Source organism: Trachurus trachurus (assembly GCF_905171665.1).
Source record: "Trachurus trachurus genome assembly, chromosome: 16".
NCBI classification, from domain to species: domain Eukaryota; kingdom Metazoa; phylum Chordata; class Actinopteri; order Carangiformes; family Carangidae; genus Trachurus; species Trachurus trachurus.
In genome coordinates this window covers 27,284,309-27,304,004 of record NC_139902.1, presented here as the reverse complement: position 1 = coordinate 27,304,004, position 19,696 = coordinate 27,284,309, and the positions used below count along the sequence as shown (strand labels likewise).

Below are 19,696 nucleotides of genomic sequence, written 5' to 3'. Positions count from 1 at the left end.
ATTCGCCTGCTGCTGTGTTTACTGTTGTACTACTGTCCAGACTGAACTCTGATCTCACTCTCTCCACAGCCGCTAATTAACTCAGAGGAGAGCGTCTTCTACAAATCATCATAATTAGTGTGTCCTCTGTTCCCTGCACCAGTCCAGGCTGTGTGTGATATTGTCAGATGACTTTTTGTCGGGTCTGTCCAACTCCCGCCCTCTTTTTAAGACTATTTCCTAATTTAATTTAAATAATAATTGCTGTTGGCATGATGATAGAAGATTTCGGACATACCACCCTGCTCTTTCTGCAGTGTTTGTGTTGACAGAACAATAGTGTGATACCTGCAGACAGATGACGAGCAGATTTAAGCTATCGTAGACGTGCTAACCATCCTGAGTCACTATGACATACAGTATATGAAGTGTTCATGTCAGTTTGTGGGAATCTGTTGTGTCCACTTCATTACGGCAAATAACCCAGCTGTGTGTGCAGGTTTCCACAAAGTCGACATCTTTGCACATCATGCAGCTTGAACTGTGCCACTTAAAACAGGTCACTGCTGTGCAAAGTTATTTCAAGATTGAAGCTCAGTGTTGTGAACAGTAAGTAGGCTGACCGACGGACTGTTTCTGTCCTCTACATCTGAAAGTTTAGGACCACATTGCTGCCATTGTAGCTGAATCTATAAAGATCATTTTTGTTTTGATTTTGAAGGGCTTGTTATTTGATTTGATTCGACCACAAGATGGTGTTATAATGAGACAAGCAAAGGAGTGTAAAAATGCAGGAGGCACAGTGGAGGACTTGGTTGTTTATTGCTCCTGGTGGAGGTATTATGGGCTGAAGATTTTGGGCTTTGGAAGAACAAAAAAAAAAAGAAGGCAGAGAGTCTGTGAGCAGTCGTACTTCAGCACCAGCCTCAGTCTAATGGGTCTGAGGGGCTTAATCGCTCTCAACGGCTCTGGGGACGGCAGTTCTGACCTGTCAGCCGGTCCAGTCCATGTCTCCTACTATTATTGGATGTATTGTTGTGGAAATTGCCACAGACGTTTTTGGTCCCTGGAGGATGACGTGACTATTCACTTTGCTGATCCAGCATCAGATCACAGCTTCAATTTGTCCAGTATTTTAGATGGAGAGTAGTGCTGGGATTTGATAATTTGTATTAAATACGAATCCAATTCAGTCAAATTAAGTACTTTGGTGGAGAATCAAGTAATTGTGCTTTAGAGACCAACTGCAGACAGTGTAACAACGGCAACTTGAGATGAGCACAATGATCAAAAATAGTCCATTGACATGTGGGATAATAGATATTTAATAATGCTACACATTGAAGCCATAATTGCAAAATCAAAATCACAGTAGCAGCAGCTATATATGTGTTGAAGGTAAAATGTGTCACAATATTATTGTATATTGTCAGGAACATAAGTGTTTTGTTGCTACAGAGACAGCAAATTATATTGTCAAGAAAAATGAAAAGCAATATTTAATATTTATTTATTACACTGCTCTGACTTTTGGAACATTTTTAAGTGTGCAAACATTTGTAAATAAGCATGATCCATCTTCTTGGTATCGGGCAGACTGGTGTGTAAAGACAACTAAGTATTTCAGAAATGTGCTAATTGACTGCATCATTAGTGACAAGTGAACAGATGGTGAGTATGGTGATATGATGAATTGAAGCCAGTTTGAATAGTGATCCTGCAGCAGTTTTCACTTCATGTTGAATGAATAATCACACATTTTATCCTGTTTGTGCCTGTAAAATGCTAATTATCGCCAATTTATAACAGTTTGCAGCTCACGTTGCTATACAATACAAGGTAATCTCCACTCTCTGTGTGGCTTTTCATTTTAAAACGCATCTCTTGCTGTGTTTTCACACTCTGGTCAGTGGCACCAGGTGGCCCGCTGCATCTGGAGGGTACAAACATTAGGAAAAAATAATTTATTTAATTAATCATAAACACTATATTTTTATGCCTTTTCAAAGCTCGGTTCTGTCACAGAAAGTAATTTGTTTTTTCACCAGAAAATCCTCCCCCCGCTGTGAAGATGTGGAAGGTCCCCTTTAGTCAGCTTACATAATACTAATTCTGCTGTTTCATTACAGAACATCCAGAGTAGGGATGAGTCATTTTAAGCTATCGTTCAGAGGGGAGGGTGAAACAGCCTCGCTGGTGTATAATCAACAATTTGACTGCAACTCAGACCTACAATCAACAACTGTTGAAACACATTAAGCTGGGAAATAACGCAAAGTTTACTTTACTGATGCATAAATCTGACCAGTTCCTAACCATTTAGTCATGGATTTGTATAGAAGTTTGTATATAAACACTAAAACTAAAGCAGTGGATGAAGTTGTTTCGTTGAGCATGAACTGGCCAAAAGTGTGTTAGCACGTTAGCATTTGTCTCCTTTTGCCGGAGGAAAACTTTAGCCTGGGTGAACTTGGACAGTTTCATTTCGCTTTGCAGACCCATCTGGAATTGGAGAAGCCGATGATGACAGAGAAGCAACATCTAGCATTTTTTTTGCAAAACCAGCAGAAGACCTTAGACGCCATCGCTCCTGCAAAACTACCACCAACAACCACATTTGTTGACATGCAACTCGGAGGTTAATGCACCTTCACCCGACCCGTGCTCGATCTCAAATGAGATTGCAATGCGGTCTGGTGTTAGCGAGTCTAGGAAACCCTTTTTAAAAGATGCACTGTGCAGCTCCATATATGTTTAATGCACATCACCACATATTGCTGGATGCCGTTGCTGCAGAAAGAACGAGGGAAAGGTTTGAGTTGAATTGATGCTGTAACCTTCTCTGTATCACTTTTTAATGAGGATGGTTGATGATGTTTTAATGAGGTTTATGTTTTTTTTTACAAAGACTCCTGACGGCTTCCACTGAACTTGATAAAAGGTTTGTGATGAACAGAGTCGATCCGGTTCCTCGGCATCATCACCCGGTGCCGGTGGCCACTCAGGCCTGTGATTGGCTGCAGCAGTAAACGGCTCCCTGTGAATACCCTGCTGTGCTTCACCTGTTTGCTTGCTCAGCACCCGCTTCCTCCGAAAACCTGTGCACTCCTCCTGGCACATGGCTCATGTATCATCACACCTCTACCTTATGTTCAATCAGCATCAGGAGACTCTTGACGAGCTCACCGCCGGCTTTACACGGGCGTGCGGGGGGAATTAGTCTGCGTGTCGGACTGATTCAGCTCATATTTCCTACTGCATCGGTTTAAAAGCGAATGTGCTGCGCTCGCAGATCTTTCACATTACATGGAAGAAAGTGGTTTGTACCCATTTAAGACCATTTATCTGCTGGGGATTGGATGAGTTTTGCTGGTGCACACACGAGCAGTGAGGATCTGTTACGGTTCATTTGACAAGTAAACACATGCAGCTGGATCTTCAGTGCCTCTACGGGGAGGTGAAGACAAAGACCCCAGTTGAAAAGAGACATCAGACTTTATTAGAGATTTATATTTATGTTTTTTTGAGCCTGATGGTCACGCTTCGTCACCACACTTATCTCTAACGTGTGAAAATTTCACTGTCTGTGTGAGTGAAAATTAGCGCGTGGCTGCGAAAACATTATTTGGGTGCACAAGTTGGTGGTGACTGTTGCAGAGGTTTGAGCTTTGAATTGATTTGTATTATCACCAGTTTGGCTGTGAGTTAATGAGAAAAATAAATCAAACTTGTCAGATAAAAGTCTTGTCTCTGCTCGTGTCCTCTTGTAAGTGACATATCCAGATGTTTTTTTCAGATTTGGTGCCGACATTCACTTCAGTCAAGCTTGTAAATTACAGTCAAGATCAGGTCTTTGCTTATATTATATATGGCATTATTGATGCAGCGCACTGCACAAGATAACTGCTGTCTTCTCAGTTTCCCTCCGTGTTTATGAACCAATAAGCATCTAAATACATTTCACCCCGCTCACTAAATCCATTAGCTCCGGGTGAATAAGTTCATCCATCCAATATTACTGTCGTTATCAGTGTCATTGTTATGGCAGCATGTCGTTTGTGGCGCTTTAGGCCTCTCCCTGCAGCTCTGTCTGGGCTCTTTCTGCTTATTACTAACCAGAAAGAAGAGTTTTTTTTTAAAAAGCTCTGCTGCTGTCATTGGTTTTTCCTGGTTGTTTGTGTCGTGTTGTGGACCCTGAAGGTATTTTGTCCTGGTATTGATGTTTCAAACCATCTGACTTTGAAAGATTAAAACAAAATCACCACTAATTAGTTGGATTACGCCGCCAATATATAAGACTTTGGTACACACCCCGTGTAAGTCTCCAAAAGCCCCTTTGCATGTTGGGGGAAACGGCTCTTGAAAGTGTAGGAGCCTCATGTCATTGCCAACGCTGTTTGTGCAGCAGGGAGAAGCATCTGGAAATGCATCAAGGTCTTTTTGAGTTTACAGGCTCATTAGAGTTTTAGAGCGAAGGAATCAGAGATGAAGACAAATTTCACCAGCCGCAGTTGAGATGTAGCAGGATTTGTTTGGCAGCCGCAGATGATCGACTGCATTAAAAGACGAGCTTTATCCTGTGTATTGATGAGCTCAGACCTCCTTGTGTGAGACAGAGTTTTACTTCATCAAGGACTTGAGTTGAATTAAAGGGATAGTTCACCCAAAATTCAAATTTCACTCTATCTACTCACCCTCATGTCGACTAAGGGCTGGGAGAAGTTTCAGAGTTATCCGTGGCTTCTCTGAGTTACAGGGGGTCTCGGCGTAGCAGTGCATGTCCATATAACGGTTGCAAATGGATACCAACTGTCTTCGTAACAAAAAGACACACCAAAAAACATCCAGATACCTCCATGCTGCTCGTATGTAATGTCCGTCTTGTATTGAAGCCCCGAAATGCGAAATTGTTCCGAAAAAAATTAAATACTGTAAGTCTATATTTCAAGCTTGTTTTGTAGCGGAAGCTTCTCGGAGCTCCTCTTCCTGGTTCGTCAAATTTGGACAAACTGGGAAGAGGAGCTTCCGCTGTTGTTCCGCTGGATGTTTTTTGGTGTGTCTTTTTGTTACGAAGACAGTTGGTATCCATTTGCAACCGTCATATGGACATGCACTGCTACGCCGAGACCCCCTGTAACTCAGAGAAGCCACGGAGGACTCTGAAACTTCTCCCAGCCCTTAGTCGACATGAGGGCGAGTAGATAATGAGTGAAATTTCAATTTTGGGTGAACTATCCCTTTAAGTTCAATCAAGAGCCCATCGTCGAGTGTAGTCTGTCCATGCGGCGACTGAAAGCTGAAGGATGCTGCTGACGTCCCCGGCTGGAAAACAAGAGTCATTCTGTCAAACGGGCAGGAATCGGAGCACTCAAGATGCAATGGATTGAGAGTGTCAGTATGTGTGGGCGTTTTTTTTTCTTCGATCACTCCCCCCCCTTTCTTTTTCAATCAAACAACAGAGCCTCAGCCGTGAGCATGAGCACCCATGCATGTAACGGTAATCTAGCACTTTAGACTTGAGGAGGCTGAGCGAGCTACGCGGCCGCTCTCTTCCCTCCATCAAACTCATGTTGTTCACCGAGGGGTCGGTTTATATTGAGCCCCATGAGGCTCTACTAGTCCACTGACCTGTCCAGTTATATACAGAGAGAGAGCGAGAGAGAGAAGCTGGTTGTTGTGGGATTGTTGAAAGTTTTTTAAAGTGGCTTTTAACAACCTGAGTGGTAGGAAGTGAGACAGGAGACTGGAGAAGATGGAGAAGTAGAGGGAGTTAAAAGAGGAGGTCGATAAAATGACGTTGATGTGAGTTCAGATCTCAGCAGTTTGAGGAGGTGGAGGAGTTCGTACCAGCGGGTTTCTTTCAATTTACATTGATTTGCTTCTGTTGTGTGTTTACTACATGTAGACCTGACCTGACCCACGCTTACCACACTCAGCCTTTCAGCCAGTTCAGTCGTACTCTAATGGTATTGAAATATCTTGACAGGCAGATGTTGTTGTTATTATTGAGCTCTTTATTCCTCTCATTGGCGTCTGCTGCTGTAATACTGGAAACTTCCCCAACATGGGATAAATAAAGGAATATCTTATCTTGTTTCTGGATTGTAAGTACATACATCTGTCTCATTTTTGTGGATTGAAAACTGTTAGAACTTAAACAAGGACAAAGAACATGAGGTTACAGCGTAAAATCACAATACATTTTTCTCCCATCATGGTATGTCATAACTATTCTAGGCAGAGTGCATAATATATAATATAATTTCCAGCGCTCAGTACATTTCTCCAATTCCAGTCTTAAAAGTAATTCTCTCCATACAATAGATTTCTGCTCCAATGCTGGGGGATCAACTTGCAGCCATGTTCAGGGTCGTAGCTCTCCTGCTAGTATTTGTCTTTGTGTCGGACTGCTTCAGGTATTTCACCAAAAAGTGATTGATGAGGTTTTGATGACAGAGTGTGATTGAAGGTTTTGGCCTTGTCTACACATTTGACATCTGAGTCCTTGAGGGGATTTCTTTTGAAGGCCCAATGTCGTTCACTTTCCCAGGGTTTTATTTGAGCTTTTGATAACCACAGTGAGATGGATTTGTGGTTTTGGAGTGTCTTTGGTCAGCTCAGTATAGTTTTACATGTCCTGGCAAGCACAGCTGGTTTAGCCAATCAGAGGACAGGATCAGCTTTTTAAAATTTTTCTCTGAGGCACGTTTCTTGCTCACCTGCTGGATGAAAGTTTGAGGGTAAAGCGGAGACCGGCTTCTTCTTTGTGACATCACAAAAAGCAGGAAGTTCTATCTGCTCGTCCTAAAGGGACAGTTTCTAAAAACAGGCTGTGTGCATTTTTCCTGTAATACCTGGTTTGATGCACATTGAGACCTATATCATGAAAAAACAACAATGAAAATTTTCAGTTTTCAGAACATTGGTCCTTTAAATTGGGCTCCAACACTCTTTAGCCATAAGTCAAGACGTCACACAGCAGCACATCCTGCTTGTGAGTTGGGTTCTTCTCTTGATGTCATTTACATCCTGAATTCAGAGTATTAAAGCCTGTGGTGGAGAAGTTTCTACTGTTTTTAAACTCTTCGTCTCTTCGCTCTGACAGCTGTTTGATAGCTGTGCCACTGATGTTGCCAGTGATTCCAGGGCATCTCTGCATCTCCTCTTGTTTTATAGCCGCAGTCTTTTCACTGTTTGTTGTAATAGAAGTTATTCTGTTTTTTTATTTTATTTATGATGATATTATTTCATCTGTTTACTTCTGTTCTGTTGCAACATTGAAAAACTTCGCCTCGCCGTGACTTTGCTGTGACAGTCTTAACTTCCTTCCAACCTTGTTCACGCCTGAGAGACTTTTTTTTTCTTTTTTCCACTCTAGCAACTTTTTAAATTTTGTTAACGCCACAAGTTTTTAAGTTTAAGCTTGTTTTGATGTTGACTCCTCTGGCACAGCTACAGCGGCTTGGCTCACCTACAGCAGCAGGTTCAGTTTAATTATGGTGAAACCCATCATCAATAGATGTGTTGTTATAGAGATAAAGGTTTTCCAAATAATCAAGAAGTGTTTTGCTCAATTAATTTGAGGCTCGTGTCCTTCCCAAGTCTTGGCCATATCTTATCGACAACTTTGGTCTCAAGGGATAGCCTGGGTTTTTTTAATTTCCTCGCTTCATGTAGAATATTTAGGGCGTGTTATCTTCTGCACAAGTGGTTTCTTTATGGTTTCTGCTGTTAAAAACTACCAAGTTGACTACACAACAACAATAACCTGCTGTAACTCTGCTACACTGCTGCCAAATAATCTTATGGATCATAAACAGCTGCTATAGGTGCTCAAGTGTTGTTTTTGCACATAGTTCCTGATATGATTATTAATTTTGAACAATTTTTTTCTAAATGAATACTAAAATCACACATTTCATCTGATTAATTCATATATATATTCTATAGGGACATGTTTGGTACAAAAACTCATCAATTTCATATTTTTCAAGACAACGAGAAGCAGAAATAAGTATTACAACTGAAATCCCATTTTCTGACCATATAATAATCACAATATGATGTTTTTCCACATATCGTGCAGTCTTAATCTCCACTAGGGTTGCATGACCTGACCACTCCCACACCGGCCTGGATGAGCTCAATCTAATCCAACACGGAAATGCACAGAGAAATACATATTAAACTTCAACTTTATTTCATTAAACATAATCAGTTATGCAGTAGACAAGACCAGATGACATAAAATGACACATACCCTATAATATAACAAACACATCAATAGCTCATATCCCAGAATCAAGAACACAGGAATGGTGATCTGCCATGCACAGCCATAAATCAACAACAGAAAAATGAATGATACAATAAAACCAACACCTATATAAAGGTTGCCATCATAAAAACCATATGTGGTGGATTTGGACAAACTTGCATTAAAACGAATGAGAGATTTATTCTGTTGAAACCCTAAAGCCTGATGATCCAGGGTTTAGACACTAATGTTCTGTGCAGCTGCTCTGTTTGTTTTGCTGTCCCTGTTTAACAGCCCTTTCTCTCTCTTTCTCTCTTTCTCTCTCTCTGTCTGTTCCAAATGCAGGTTCAACTACAGGTCGACTCACCATCTCACCACCAATGGCTTCTACGAGTTCCTCAACTGGTTCGATGAAAGAGCCTGGTACCCCCTGGGTAGGATAGTAGGGGGCACGGTGAGTGTTGATATTATTATTATGCTGAGTGTGCACTGACTGAGGATGTTGGGGGAGGAGAGAGGAGGGACTGTGCAATCGATCAAAGTCATTTATTATTTATTTATACATTTAATATTACTAATGAGAAAGGAAACCCGTTCCACATGTTTGTTAGACTCCAAAGATGCACATTGTGTGTTTTAATGAGTAACACGATGATTTAATTCTCATTATTCAAATCGATCAATTTCTTAAAATCCCCAAATCAATTTCTCCTTCTTTATTTCTCATGATTTGGTTTTAAATGTTCATAGTTTTTAAGCCCCTGAAGATCCAACCATCACTGAAGTGTAGGCCATGTAGAGAGCTAATGAAAACCAATAAAATGGTCAGAGTCGTGATATTGATTGATATTTAAGGTGGACTGGTTTAGTTTTTACATTCCACCTAAAAAAAGTGGCTGAAGAAGAACAGACAGAAAAACATTCATCGTCAAAACTATTGGTGATATTAAAAAGAAAGTGAATGGATTTATCTGCTCTGGGGCCACATTTATAATCCAAACATCAATATTTTTTAATAATGCACCAGCCACCAGGTTATAGGAACATTTCACAACACTAGATCTCTGAGACGAGCTCATTCACATCAAGTGAAATAAAGCCGACTGAATCAATCATTTAATCTGAAACTCAGAGGTGATACCCAAACCTTACAGTCAAAGTTTATTAGAGTACTTAAGTTGTGAGGCAATAGCTTTTGTGCCTCCTGCAGCTAATGCGCCAACATTAAAGGGATAGTTCAACATTTTGGCAAATAGGCCCATTGCCATAATCCCTAACTTCAAACTTTATTTATTTGTATAGCACCTTTCATACATATAAAAATGCAACACAAAGTGCTTTACAGTGTTAAAAGACCCGACCGGCAGATAATAACAGAACGTTACGAGAATTCATGCAAAACCGCTGATGCACGTTCCCGTCGGGGGCAGTTTTTTGGCAAGCAGTCTCTGCATTTGCCTCTAAAACAACTCTGTCTGGTAACGTTCTGTTATTATCTCATAACGTGGTGAATGTGCAGGTCACAACTTGTCCACCAGAGCGTTTTGGAGTTGTTGGATTGTGTATTTGATGAGTTTGATGAGGGAAACCAAGAAATCCCATGAGCCTCCGTAGCGTAGCTCTGAGCAGCTCATGGCTCTGCTCCGCCATTCTAAAAACAGCTTGCACCGACAAATAAAGGTAACGAACTACTGCTATGACTATTAGGGATTATGGCAATGGGCGAATTTGCCAAAATGTTGAACTATCCCTTTAAGGCCTCTCAAGTCAACAAGATAGTGATAATTATAATAAACTTTATTTACTTCTTTGCAAAGTTACAAGGTGCTGTACAGAAATAATTTATGACACATAAACCAAGGAGAAAACAACTGAAAGATAACAACGACAAGTAACGACCCATCCAATGAAAAGTAAAAATAAAAATAAAATCCTGTGGCGTGGTGTTTAAAACCAAAAAGATTACATCATAAAAACCAGACAAAACAGTTATGCATTATGCTGCACATGCCGACTTCTGCACACTCAGACTAGAAGTTGCAATTTGATTTATGAGCCATATAATGAGAATGAATCTATATTTATACAAAGTGTCAGACAGGAGAGAGGCGGCTGCAGGAGTTTGTGTTACTCTCTCTTCGACACCAGACACTTGTTTATGAACTTGTGCGACTCTGGTTTAAACAGTGCGAGACCACAGTCACCGAGAAATGTTGTGTTTCCTTATTTTAGCATTGTGCTGCTGTTGATCCAATCTATCTATTTCCACACCACCGGTGTTGTGTGACTTTCCTTCGTCTGTCTTCTCTGCCATAGTTCATCATCAGTTTGTGTATTTTTTTCCCCCCCCATGATAATTATCGTTGTGCTTTTTTATTACCCCGTCCCACTGTCGTCTCCTCTCTTTCTGTTTTTCTGCTTCACTTCCACTCTTTTCTTTATCCTTATTTCTCCAGAGTCACATCACTGTGATGCATCTTCACTCATCCTCTCCAACTCACTCACTCACTCACTCTCTCAGCTACACATTGATTGTTGTGTTGGAAGTACAGCAACATTAGATTAGCTGCCAACACGACTTTTGTTGTTGAGGTAATGATGCAGGCTAGTGGAAGCACATTGTCTGTCTAATACCTCTGTGAGCTACTAGACGAGCTTGTAATGTGATTTTTTTTTTTTTTTTTTTTCCCTGTTGATGATGTTTTGCAGCCGCAGCAAGTGAAAAGATGCACGAAGCAGCATTTTGTTTAGGCCTCTCAACAGCTTTTCAATATTGATGCACTTCTCATCACATCAAATATAGATACATATACAGAGGATTTCTTTTTCTTTACATTTTCAGACTTGATTAATAACTCATGACTTTTTTTTTGTATATTTTCAACCCTATGGATCATTAATCCTGGATGATTTCCTCCTCCTCCTCCTCTAGGTGTATCCTGGCCTGATGGTCACGGCCGGCCTCATCCACTATGTGCTCAACCTGCTGCATATCACCGTCCACATCCGGGACGTGTGCGTGTTCTTGGCGCCGGTGTTCAGCGGCCTGACCTCCATCTCCACCTTTCTGCTGACCAGGGAGCTGTGGAACCAGGGGGCGGGGCTGCTGGCGGCCTGCTTCATCGCCATCGTCCCCGGCTACATCTCCCGCTCCGTGGCCGGCTCCTTCGACAACGAGGGCATCGCCATCTTCGCCCTGCAGTTCACCTACTACCTATGGGTGCGTTTGCATTTCCTCATTTACAACGCCTCGCCTTTCGCTGTCGCCTCTTTTGTTCAGGAGTTCAGGTTTAATTAAAAAAATTGTGAGACTTGCAGAACAGAACTGTTTCATAACCTGCTCTGACTCAACCTGCATCTGCAATTTGTGCAGAAATAGTTCTGTCTTTATTTTTGTGGCTCTTGCACAAGACAAAACCCAATGTTTCCCTTCTCCCTCCCTCCCTCCTGCCCACAAGGCTGTGAGTGGAACAGTTATTTTGACTCTGAGGTCTTGAGCCACATTAACTTTGCTGTTATGGTTGTTGTTGTTTTTTTCTGGCCAATTAACCCATTAATGCGACTTTAATGATATTTCTGGTTGCACAAATGCAGCTGAAATATAATGTGAATTTGTGCTTCTTTCTTTATGTGTATAGTGAACTATAATTTAAAGATGATATTTAGCATTGTTTCCATTCCTGGACATTTAAAGGGATACTTCACCCAAAATCGATACTTAATTCACCAATTTGCTACTCACCGCCATGCCAAGGAAGGGTTCGGAGAACTTTCAGAGTCATCAAAATCGTCCAGAATCGTCCAAAACACACACTATGAAACATCCAGATACCTCCATACTGCTCGTCTCGCATCTTGATAACTGAAAGTTCTCCAAAGCCTTCCCCCTAACCATAAAATTGGTGAATTAACGGTTTTTGGTGAAGTATCCCTTTAAAACACACTGTAAATAGCATGAATTAGTCACACACATGTGCACACACAGACCTGGAGAGAAGAAATACACAATAACAACTACTGTATAATAACAGCCTCTTCTTTTCACTCCATCAGTCCCAGTGTGTGTTAGTGTGTTATTGTCTAATGCTGTTTATTGTAATCTGCAGGTGAAGTCGGTGAAGACGGGGTCGGTCTTCTGGAGCATCGGATGCTGCCTCTCTTATTTCTACATGGTGAGAAAAACACACAAACATGTACAGAGGGAGATGTTTTGGGCGCTTGGCAACACCAGCTAACCCCCAAAACCCAGCTGACTAGTCGGCCAAAGCCCCCAAAGCGTGACGCAGGATCATTGTTGACCTTGTCCTTATGTGTGTGTGTGTGTGAGTCAGAGGAGAGGAGAGCATGTGAGTCTTTTCAGTGTTTCCCTTCCCTTTTGTTGCAACAGGGAAAAATGCAGCAGAACCAACAATATGAGCAGTAATTAAACAAACACATTGATCACTGTTGTAGCAGATTATTCGCACATTGATTAATTTGTCCCTCACAAGCAAGAACAGGTTTTATTCACAAAGTGCTTAACAAATCAAAATAAAATAAATCACATGAATAATAATCGGAAAACAGGCTGGATTCATTCAAACCGTAGGTTTATTAGTTTTAATATACAGTGTAGATGTTGATGGTTTATTCCCTGAAGCCGGGGGCATTATAGAAAGAAAGATAATTAAAAGATAAACTTAAAGACGTGCAAAGGGAAACTATATTTGTGTTCCGAGTTGGTCGCATAACACACAGATGTCTTATTAACCATCCTGCCAAATTACAAACAGTTTGTCTCAAGGGGATTTACACAACATCATGACCACATCCTCTGCCCTTAGACCCCCACATCCACTGAGGAAAAACTCCCAAGGAAAAACTTTTTAACAGGGAAAAAATGGAGAAAAGTAGATGAAAAAAATGTGTTTGCTATGTAAAATTAGGTTTTAAAATCTTAAAGAAACAAGCGCTTCTCTCAGCTCTAGAAGCTGTCAATCAAATACCAACCAACAACATCAATAACGGATGCTGCTCATATCGAACTCATGCAGCCTTGTGCGCTTGAGCCGTCAGAACCAGAGTTGCTACTATCACCAAGATAGAGATTGGACGCCATCAAGCCAGGAGGAAATTTCAGATACACATTCATTAGCGAAGAAAAGTAAATACAGTCCGACCATACGCAGCCGTTGAGCCGCTGCAGGGATAGTTATCAGTCCTATTATGTGTTTTCAGCAACCATATTCTAATTTATTTAAAGGGATAGTTCAACATTTTGGCAAATTGGCCCATTGTCATAATCCCTATAGTTTTAGGAGTAGGTTTGTTACCTTCAATTGCACATCAGCAGTTTTTCATGAATTTACCTTGAAAACAACTCTGTCTCATAACGTTCTGTTATTATCTCATAGCGTGGTGAATGTGCAGGTCACAACTTGTCCACCAGAGAGTTTTGGAGTTGTTGGATTGTGTATTTGATGAGTTTGATGAGGGAAACCAGGAAATCCCATTAGCCTCCGTTGCGTAGCTTTGAGCAGCTCGCAGCTCTACTCCGCCGTTCTAAAAATAGCTTGCACCGACAATTAAAGGTAACGAACCTAGTTCTAAGACTATAGGGATTATGGCAATGGGCCAATTTGCCAAAATGTTGAACTATCCCTTTAATATGTTTCCAATCAAATCTCATATTTCACTTTACATGAACTTTAAGAACATAATAACAGTCAGAAAAAAGCCAAAAAAGCCAAACTCCACACAGAAAAGGAACCTGAACTTTAAAACTGGAGCGACATGAACATGTAGCAGAGAAACTGACGCTCACTGATCCGTCTGTCAAACCTGCTCTCACATCACCTGCAGCTGTTTTCATCATGCAAAGACAAATATATTGAGGAAGCTTTTCTCTCACTCATCATTCAGCCAAACTCCAGAGACTCTGTGATGAATAATTTCAACGCCTCACGCTGTAAATCGTGCCTCTGCTTCACTGCCTGGCAGTTACATGACACTCGGAGCCACACAAACATAAATCTTGAAAAGCGATGTGAGATGTGTGCGTCTGCTGCTCTGAACCTGTGTGTGTGTGTGTGTGTGTGTGTGTGTGTGTGTGTGTGTGTCTGTGTGTACCTTTTTTTTTTTTCTTGAGTGTTTTAGGGAGCAATAACATGATCATAATAGTTTTACATCATCACAGTCTCCCAGCTCTCAGGTGGGCCCTGCAGCTTCACACCCTCCCTGTTATTGCTGCCCGTCTCATTATGAATGTGTGTTTGTGAATGTGTCATGAGGAGAAAGAGAGAGAGAGAGAGAGAGAGAAAACACAGCCGCCTTTCAGTTCCCGGCCCACAGCGACTCGTAGGCTGGTTTCACTACTGATCATCTCCTGCAGTTGAAAGCGCTGCACAGATTCAGCAGGGATCAAAATCCAAAAAAACCCTTTGACGAGAAGCAGTGAAGTTGTTTCTTTATGTATGTGTGTGTGCGACTGTGCGTACATGACATGTGCACTTGAGCATGTGTGTGTTGCTGTTGATATAAAAGTTTTGAATAAATTAGAAAACAATCTTATTAAATGCACCGTGTGTTTCCTAGGTTTCAGCATGGGGAGGCTACGTGTTCATCATCAACCTGATTCCTCTGCACGTGTTCGTCCTGCTGCTCATGCAGCGCTTCAGCAGGAGAGTCTACATAGGTGAGACGCAGCACACTCACAAAGGCCGCCTTTACATTGCATGGTTCATGAGGCACAATTCAGATTATTTTCCTCTCAAGTGGCACAGATCTGATCTCTAACATGAACGTGTAAACAGGAAAAAACACATGAAATTGAATTCAGGCCTCCTTCATATATGGAAATGAATCGACAGGAATCGGACATCTGCCAATGCATCTGTGATCTAAACAGACGGATCGGATATTTCCTGGCATTGCGAGTCATACATCATCAATAATGTGAGACCAGCTCATTTTGCAGATAGCTTTCATAACTGATGAAGCAGCTGCACACACTCAGGCCTTGAAGAGGAAGTATCAAAGATTTTTACCTTAATTAAACAGCTTCAGAGTAATTGTGATGGTTAAATAAATGACTTGTAACTTGGAGGCTCTCTGACTTCTACATAGCGTCTCTTGGCTGAAAACCAACTGTGCAAGATCAGCTCCTCCGACCCGGCGTCCCAACTCTCGTCTCTGCAGCACCGCCACACAAACGTGCCCTGTAACCTGTAATCTCTTGTTTATGACAGATAAGATACACAAATATACACGTTGAAACACGATTATGATAAATAACGTTATCTGAATTTGCCTGAAAACAAATGCACATGACCGGGAGGAGGGTTTTCGCAAAACAACAAAAAAACGCTCAGACTTGCACAGTTCCCCTTTCAGTTTTCAGTTTCAGTTTTTTCAGTTTATTCAATCAGCATTTCCCCCCCCCCCCCCCTTCTCCACAGGTAAAATTTACTAAATGTACACAAGTGCTTACTGTACATGTGATGAGGGGTGCTGATCGAAAAGGTGTAGGCTGAAGCCTAGGCTTATTATGCCTACCCTTTTTACCAAAACAAAAAAAGAGGTAAAGAGAGAGAAAAAAACAAAAACAAAAAAACAACAATCAATCCAGAAACTATTTCAACAAGGCAACTTTTACATTAGAGTTTAAATCAAACAAGCATTTGGCGCTCATAACAAATCTATATATTCTTTAAGTACCTTGGATTTAAACATTTTCTTGAAAATAGAAATCGAGCTACACATTCTTAATTCCTCATCATAACTGTTCCACAAATTGACACCTCTGACGGAAACACAACGCTGTTTTATATTAGTTCGTATTTTTGGTCTTTTATAGACACCTAATCCTCTCAATTCATAACGACTCTCTCGAGTTTCAAACAGCCTCTGAGTACTGCAACAAAACATATGGTTATGCACTTTAAACATAATTAGAGCCATTTTGAAATTAACTAAGTCGTAAAATTTAAGAGTCTTTGACTGTACAAAATAAGCGTTTGTTGACTCTATAATATTTAAATGATTTATAATTCTTATAGCTTTCTTCTGTAATTTGAAGATAGGTTGAGTGTTGGTTTTGTACGCATTACCCCATATCTCGGCACAATAGGTCATATATGGGAGTAACAACGAACAGTAGAGTGTGTATAATGACTTTTGGTTGAGATAATTTCTTGTTTTATAAAATATTGCAATGATTTTTGACATTTTGGTTATCACATTGTTTATATGTGGCTTCCAACACAGTTTGTCGTCAATTGTAACACCCAGAAATTTGTTTTCATACACTCTTTCTATTTCAATACTATTTACTATAATTTTAACCTGAGTTTTAATTTGTTTGGTACCAAAAATTATAAACTTTGTTTTATTTAGATTCAATGATAACTTATTCAAATCAAACCAGTCTTTAAGTTTGTTCAATTCATTTTCAACTATACTCAGAAGCTGTTCAAAATTTTTACCAGAGCAGTAGAGAGTGGTGTCATCAGCAAATAAAACACATTTCAATAAATCGGAGACATTGCAAATATCATTAACATATAACAAAAATAATTTAGGGCCCAAAACGGACCCTTGGGGAACCCCACAGGTGACCTTCAAGTATTTTGATTTTACATTATTTAATTGCACATACTGATATCTGTCCTCCAAATAACTCTCCATCCACTTATAAACAATCCCCCTGATGCCATATCTCTCTAATTTATTCATTAATATTCGGTGGTCAATAGTATCAAATGCCTTTTTTAAATCAATAAAAACACCTATTGTGTATTCCTTATTGTCTATTGCATTTGATATCCCTTCCACAAGTTCCATTACCGCCATCGAGGTGGACCTTTTTTCTCTAAAGCCATACTGGCTATCACTCAATAGATTATTTCTTTCAATGAAATTATCAAGTCTATTTACAAATAACTTTTCTAAAATTTTTGAGAACTGCGGGAGTAATGATATTGGTCTATAGTTGGTAAATAGATTTCTTTCAGCAGTTTTATAAATAGGGATAACTTTTGCTATTTTCATTTTTGAAGGAAAAATACCTGTTTGAAAGGATAAATTACAAATATACGTAAATGGCTGAACTACATATTCAATGATACTTTTAATTAATACCATGTCCATATCAAAACAATCAGAGGATTTTTTATTTTTGAATTTATTAACAATCTCGAGTATCTCTCTATCATTCGTTTATGATTTAATAAAGACTGTCTTCTTTCTCCTCCACTTTAATTAAAATGCGACCACCTCTAAAAAAAATTGCTTTAGAAAATAATTGCTTGACATATTATATCCATTTCATCAGCCTAGGTGTTGTTTACCTCACCAGCTTATTTCGTCTTCCGCATTTGCAGCCAAACCACGTCGGGTTGTTTCACACTGCAAGCAAAGCAGGTTTTTGGTCACAAACATGTGAAGAGAAACAGTCAAGAAAAACTGGATCTAGGCAACAAATCAGGATTGGGCATCAAGACCTGCAGAGTAAAAACATCCAAACTTGCACATAAATGAGGAAATACAGAGAACTGGGCTTTTTTTTTTTACTTCCTCCAGTGTCGGTGTGTAACGTCCAGAACAAACAGACGACACAAAGGAGTGAGCAGTCAGCATCAGCAACCAAACGCCGATGTGTGGAAGCCGTGCGGAGTCGCTCGTTGTTACTCTCTGTCAAATCTTTGGCTGTGTAAACTCTGCTGCTGATGATTAATACCGTTCATTAGCAGCTGCTGTTGCGTCTGCAATGAGACTGATATGAAGTTTACAGCAATCCCCCGGAGAAGTGCAAGAAGTGAGACACGATAAAAGAAGAGGAGAGATGAAGAGTGGAAATGAAAGCGAGGAAACAAGAGAAGGAAAAAAAAAAAACAAGATTAAAGCTTTCTTCACATCAAAGAGCCTTGACTGACTCGTTGCACATTTGAAAACTCGCCTCACTGATCCTGATCCTGTATCGAGCCCTGACCCCCCCCCCCCCCACCCACCCCTCAGGCCGTCACAACACAACACACTGCAAAACATTTTTTTCCCGATTCAAATCAATAACCCATACATAAGCTGTGGGAATGATAACAATTTCAACACGGAGAGACGAGTTTGGAGAGAAAGCTGTGAAATAAGGAATCAAACGGGACACATGCTGAGTCGTCTGCTAGAGCCAAGGACGAGTACAGAGAGGGAGGAAGAGGAGGAGGAGGAAGAAGAGGTGGTGATGTGTGTTTCTACATCCTCCAATAGGATTATTGGTAAAGATGAATAAATGATCAAGCTCACTTCCATCTCTCACCTCTTCCTGCTGCTCTGGACGCTCTGCCTGCAGCTACACAGGAATTGATCAGTCAGCATGTCAGTGGTAACAGGAAATCACCACAACTTAAAAATTGATAAAGAAATTGACATATTTTTAGACAAACTCAACTTAGACACATGGCCACACAATGCTAGAAAACAAAACAGTAGAGAATGGACTTAAAATAATGATAATAACAATAAGGAAAAGTAAATCTACTCCACTGGTTTGTGGCTCTGTCCTGCAGTACGAGCTGGACTCACACAGGCACAACCTTCTTTATAATGATCATACCTAACCAGACACACTATCATCAATAGTAATTCCACCTTAAATTGCAGTGAGCCAATAAAAACAGATTCCTACAGCGAGCCGTACATGCATAACCTTTTTTCTGCACACAGGTGGACAGGCTGTATTGTTGTGTGCAGCCGCCTGCAGCCCTCTTGTGGTTGACTCTCTCTCTCTCTTTACATGGACTCTTACTTTATTATAGATTATTATAAAAGACCAATAACTGGGTTGTTCTCTCCAAAACTCAGAAATTAATTGCTCCTCATCCTGATCCACAGGACCACAGACTTCCTCACAGACACACTGAGCATGTGTTGGAAAAACTTACTGTTGCACCTGATGAATTCATTGTTACTTTGTTATTGTTGTTTCTTTTTGGTGTTTTCATGCAGGTTGCAGGTTTAGATTAAAGTCAGGGTGAAAGATGATCAGGCACAGTAACAGTTTAAGTTGTAATTTGTCCGTCAAACTGGTCTGAACTGGTTGATGTTGATGCCGATGTCTCTCTGCAGCCTACAGCACCTTCTACATCATCGGCCTGGTCCTGTCCATGCAGATCCCCTTCGTGGGCTTTCAGCCAATCAGGACCAGTGAACACATGGCTGCAGCAGGTGAGACAGCTCACTCACCTGAGTTTGGTTCAGAAACTGTTCTCAATACATAACAATACTCCATAACCACATGGTCATCTGCTATGAAATGAAGTATTAAAAGAATAGTTCACCCAAAATTCAAATTGCACTCATTATCTACTCACCCTCATGTCGACTAAGGGCTGGGAAAAGTTTCAGAGTTACAAGGGGTCTCGGCGTAGCAGTGCATGTCCATATAACGGTTGCAAATGGATACCAACTGTCTTCGTAACAAAAAGACAC

General features: G+C 40.6%; 1 protein-coding gene across 1 annotated transcript in view; it reads left to right on the top strand.

Annotated features, from left to right (window-relative positions):
• The window catches only part of LOC310999486 (dolichyl-diphosphooligosaccharide--protein glycosyltransferase subunit STT3B-like), a 40,042-nt gene that overhangs the window by 5,706 nt on the left and 14,640 nt on the right, over positions 1 to 19,696 (top strand). Inside the window, exons 2-6 of the mRNA XM_083989930.1 lie at positions 8,582 to 8,690; positions 11,169 to 11,456; positions 12,343 to 12,408; positions 14,810 to 14,909; positions 19,334 to 19,432. Coding sequence (XP_083846056.1) covers positions 8,582 to 8,690; positions 11,169 to 11,456; positions 12,343 to 12,408; positions 14,810 to 14,909; positions 19,334 to 19,432 — 662 coding nt within the window. The remainder of the gene's footprint in view (positions 1 to 8,581; positions 8,691 to 11,168; positions 11,457 to 12,342; positions 12,409 to 14,809; positions 14,910 to 19,333; positions 19,433 to 19,696) is intronic.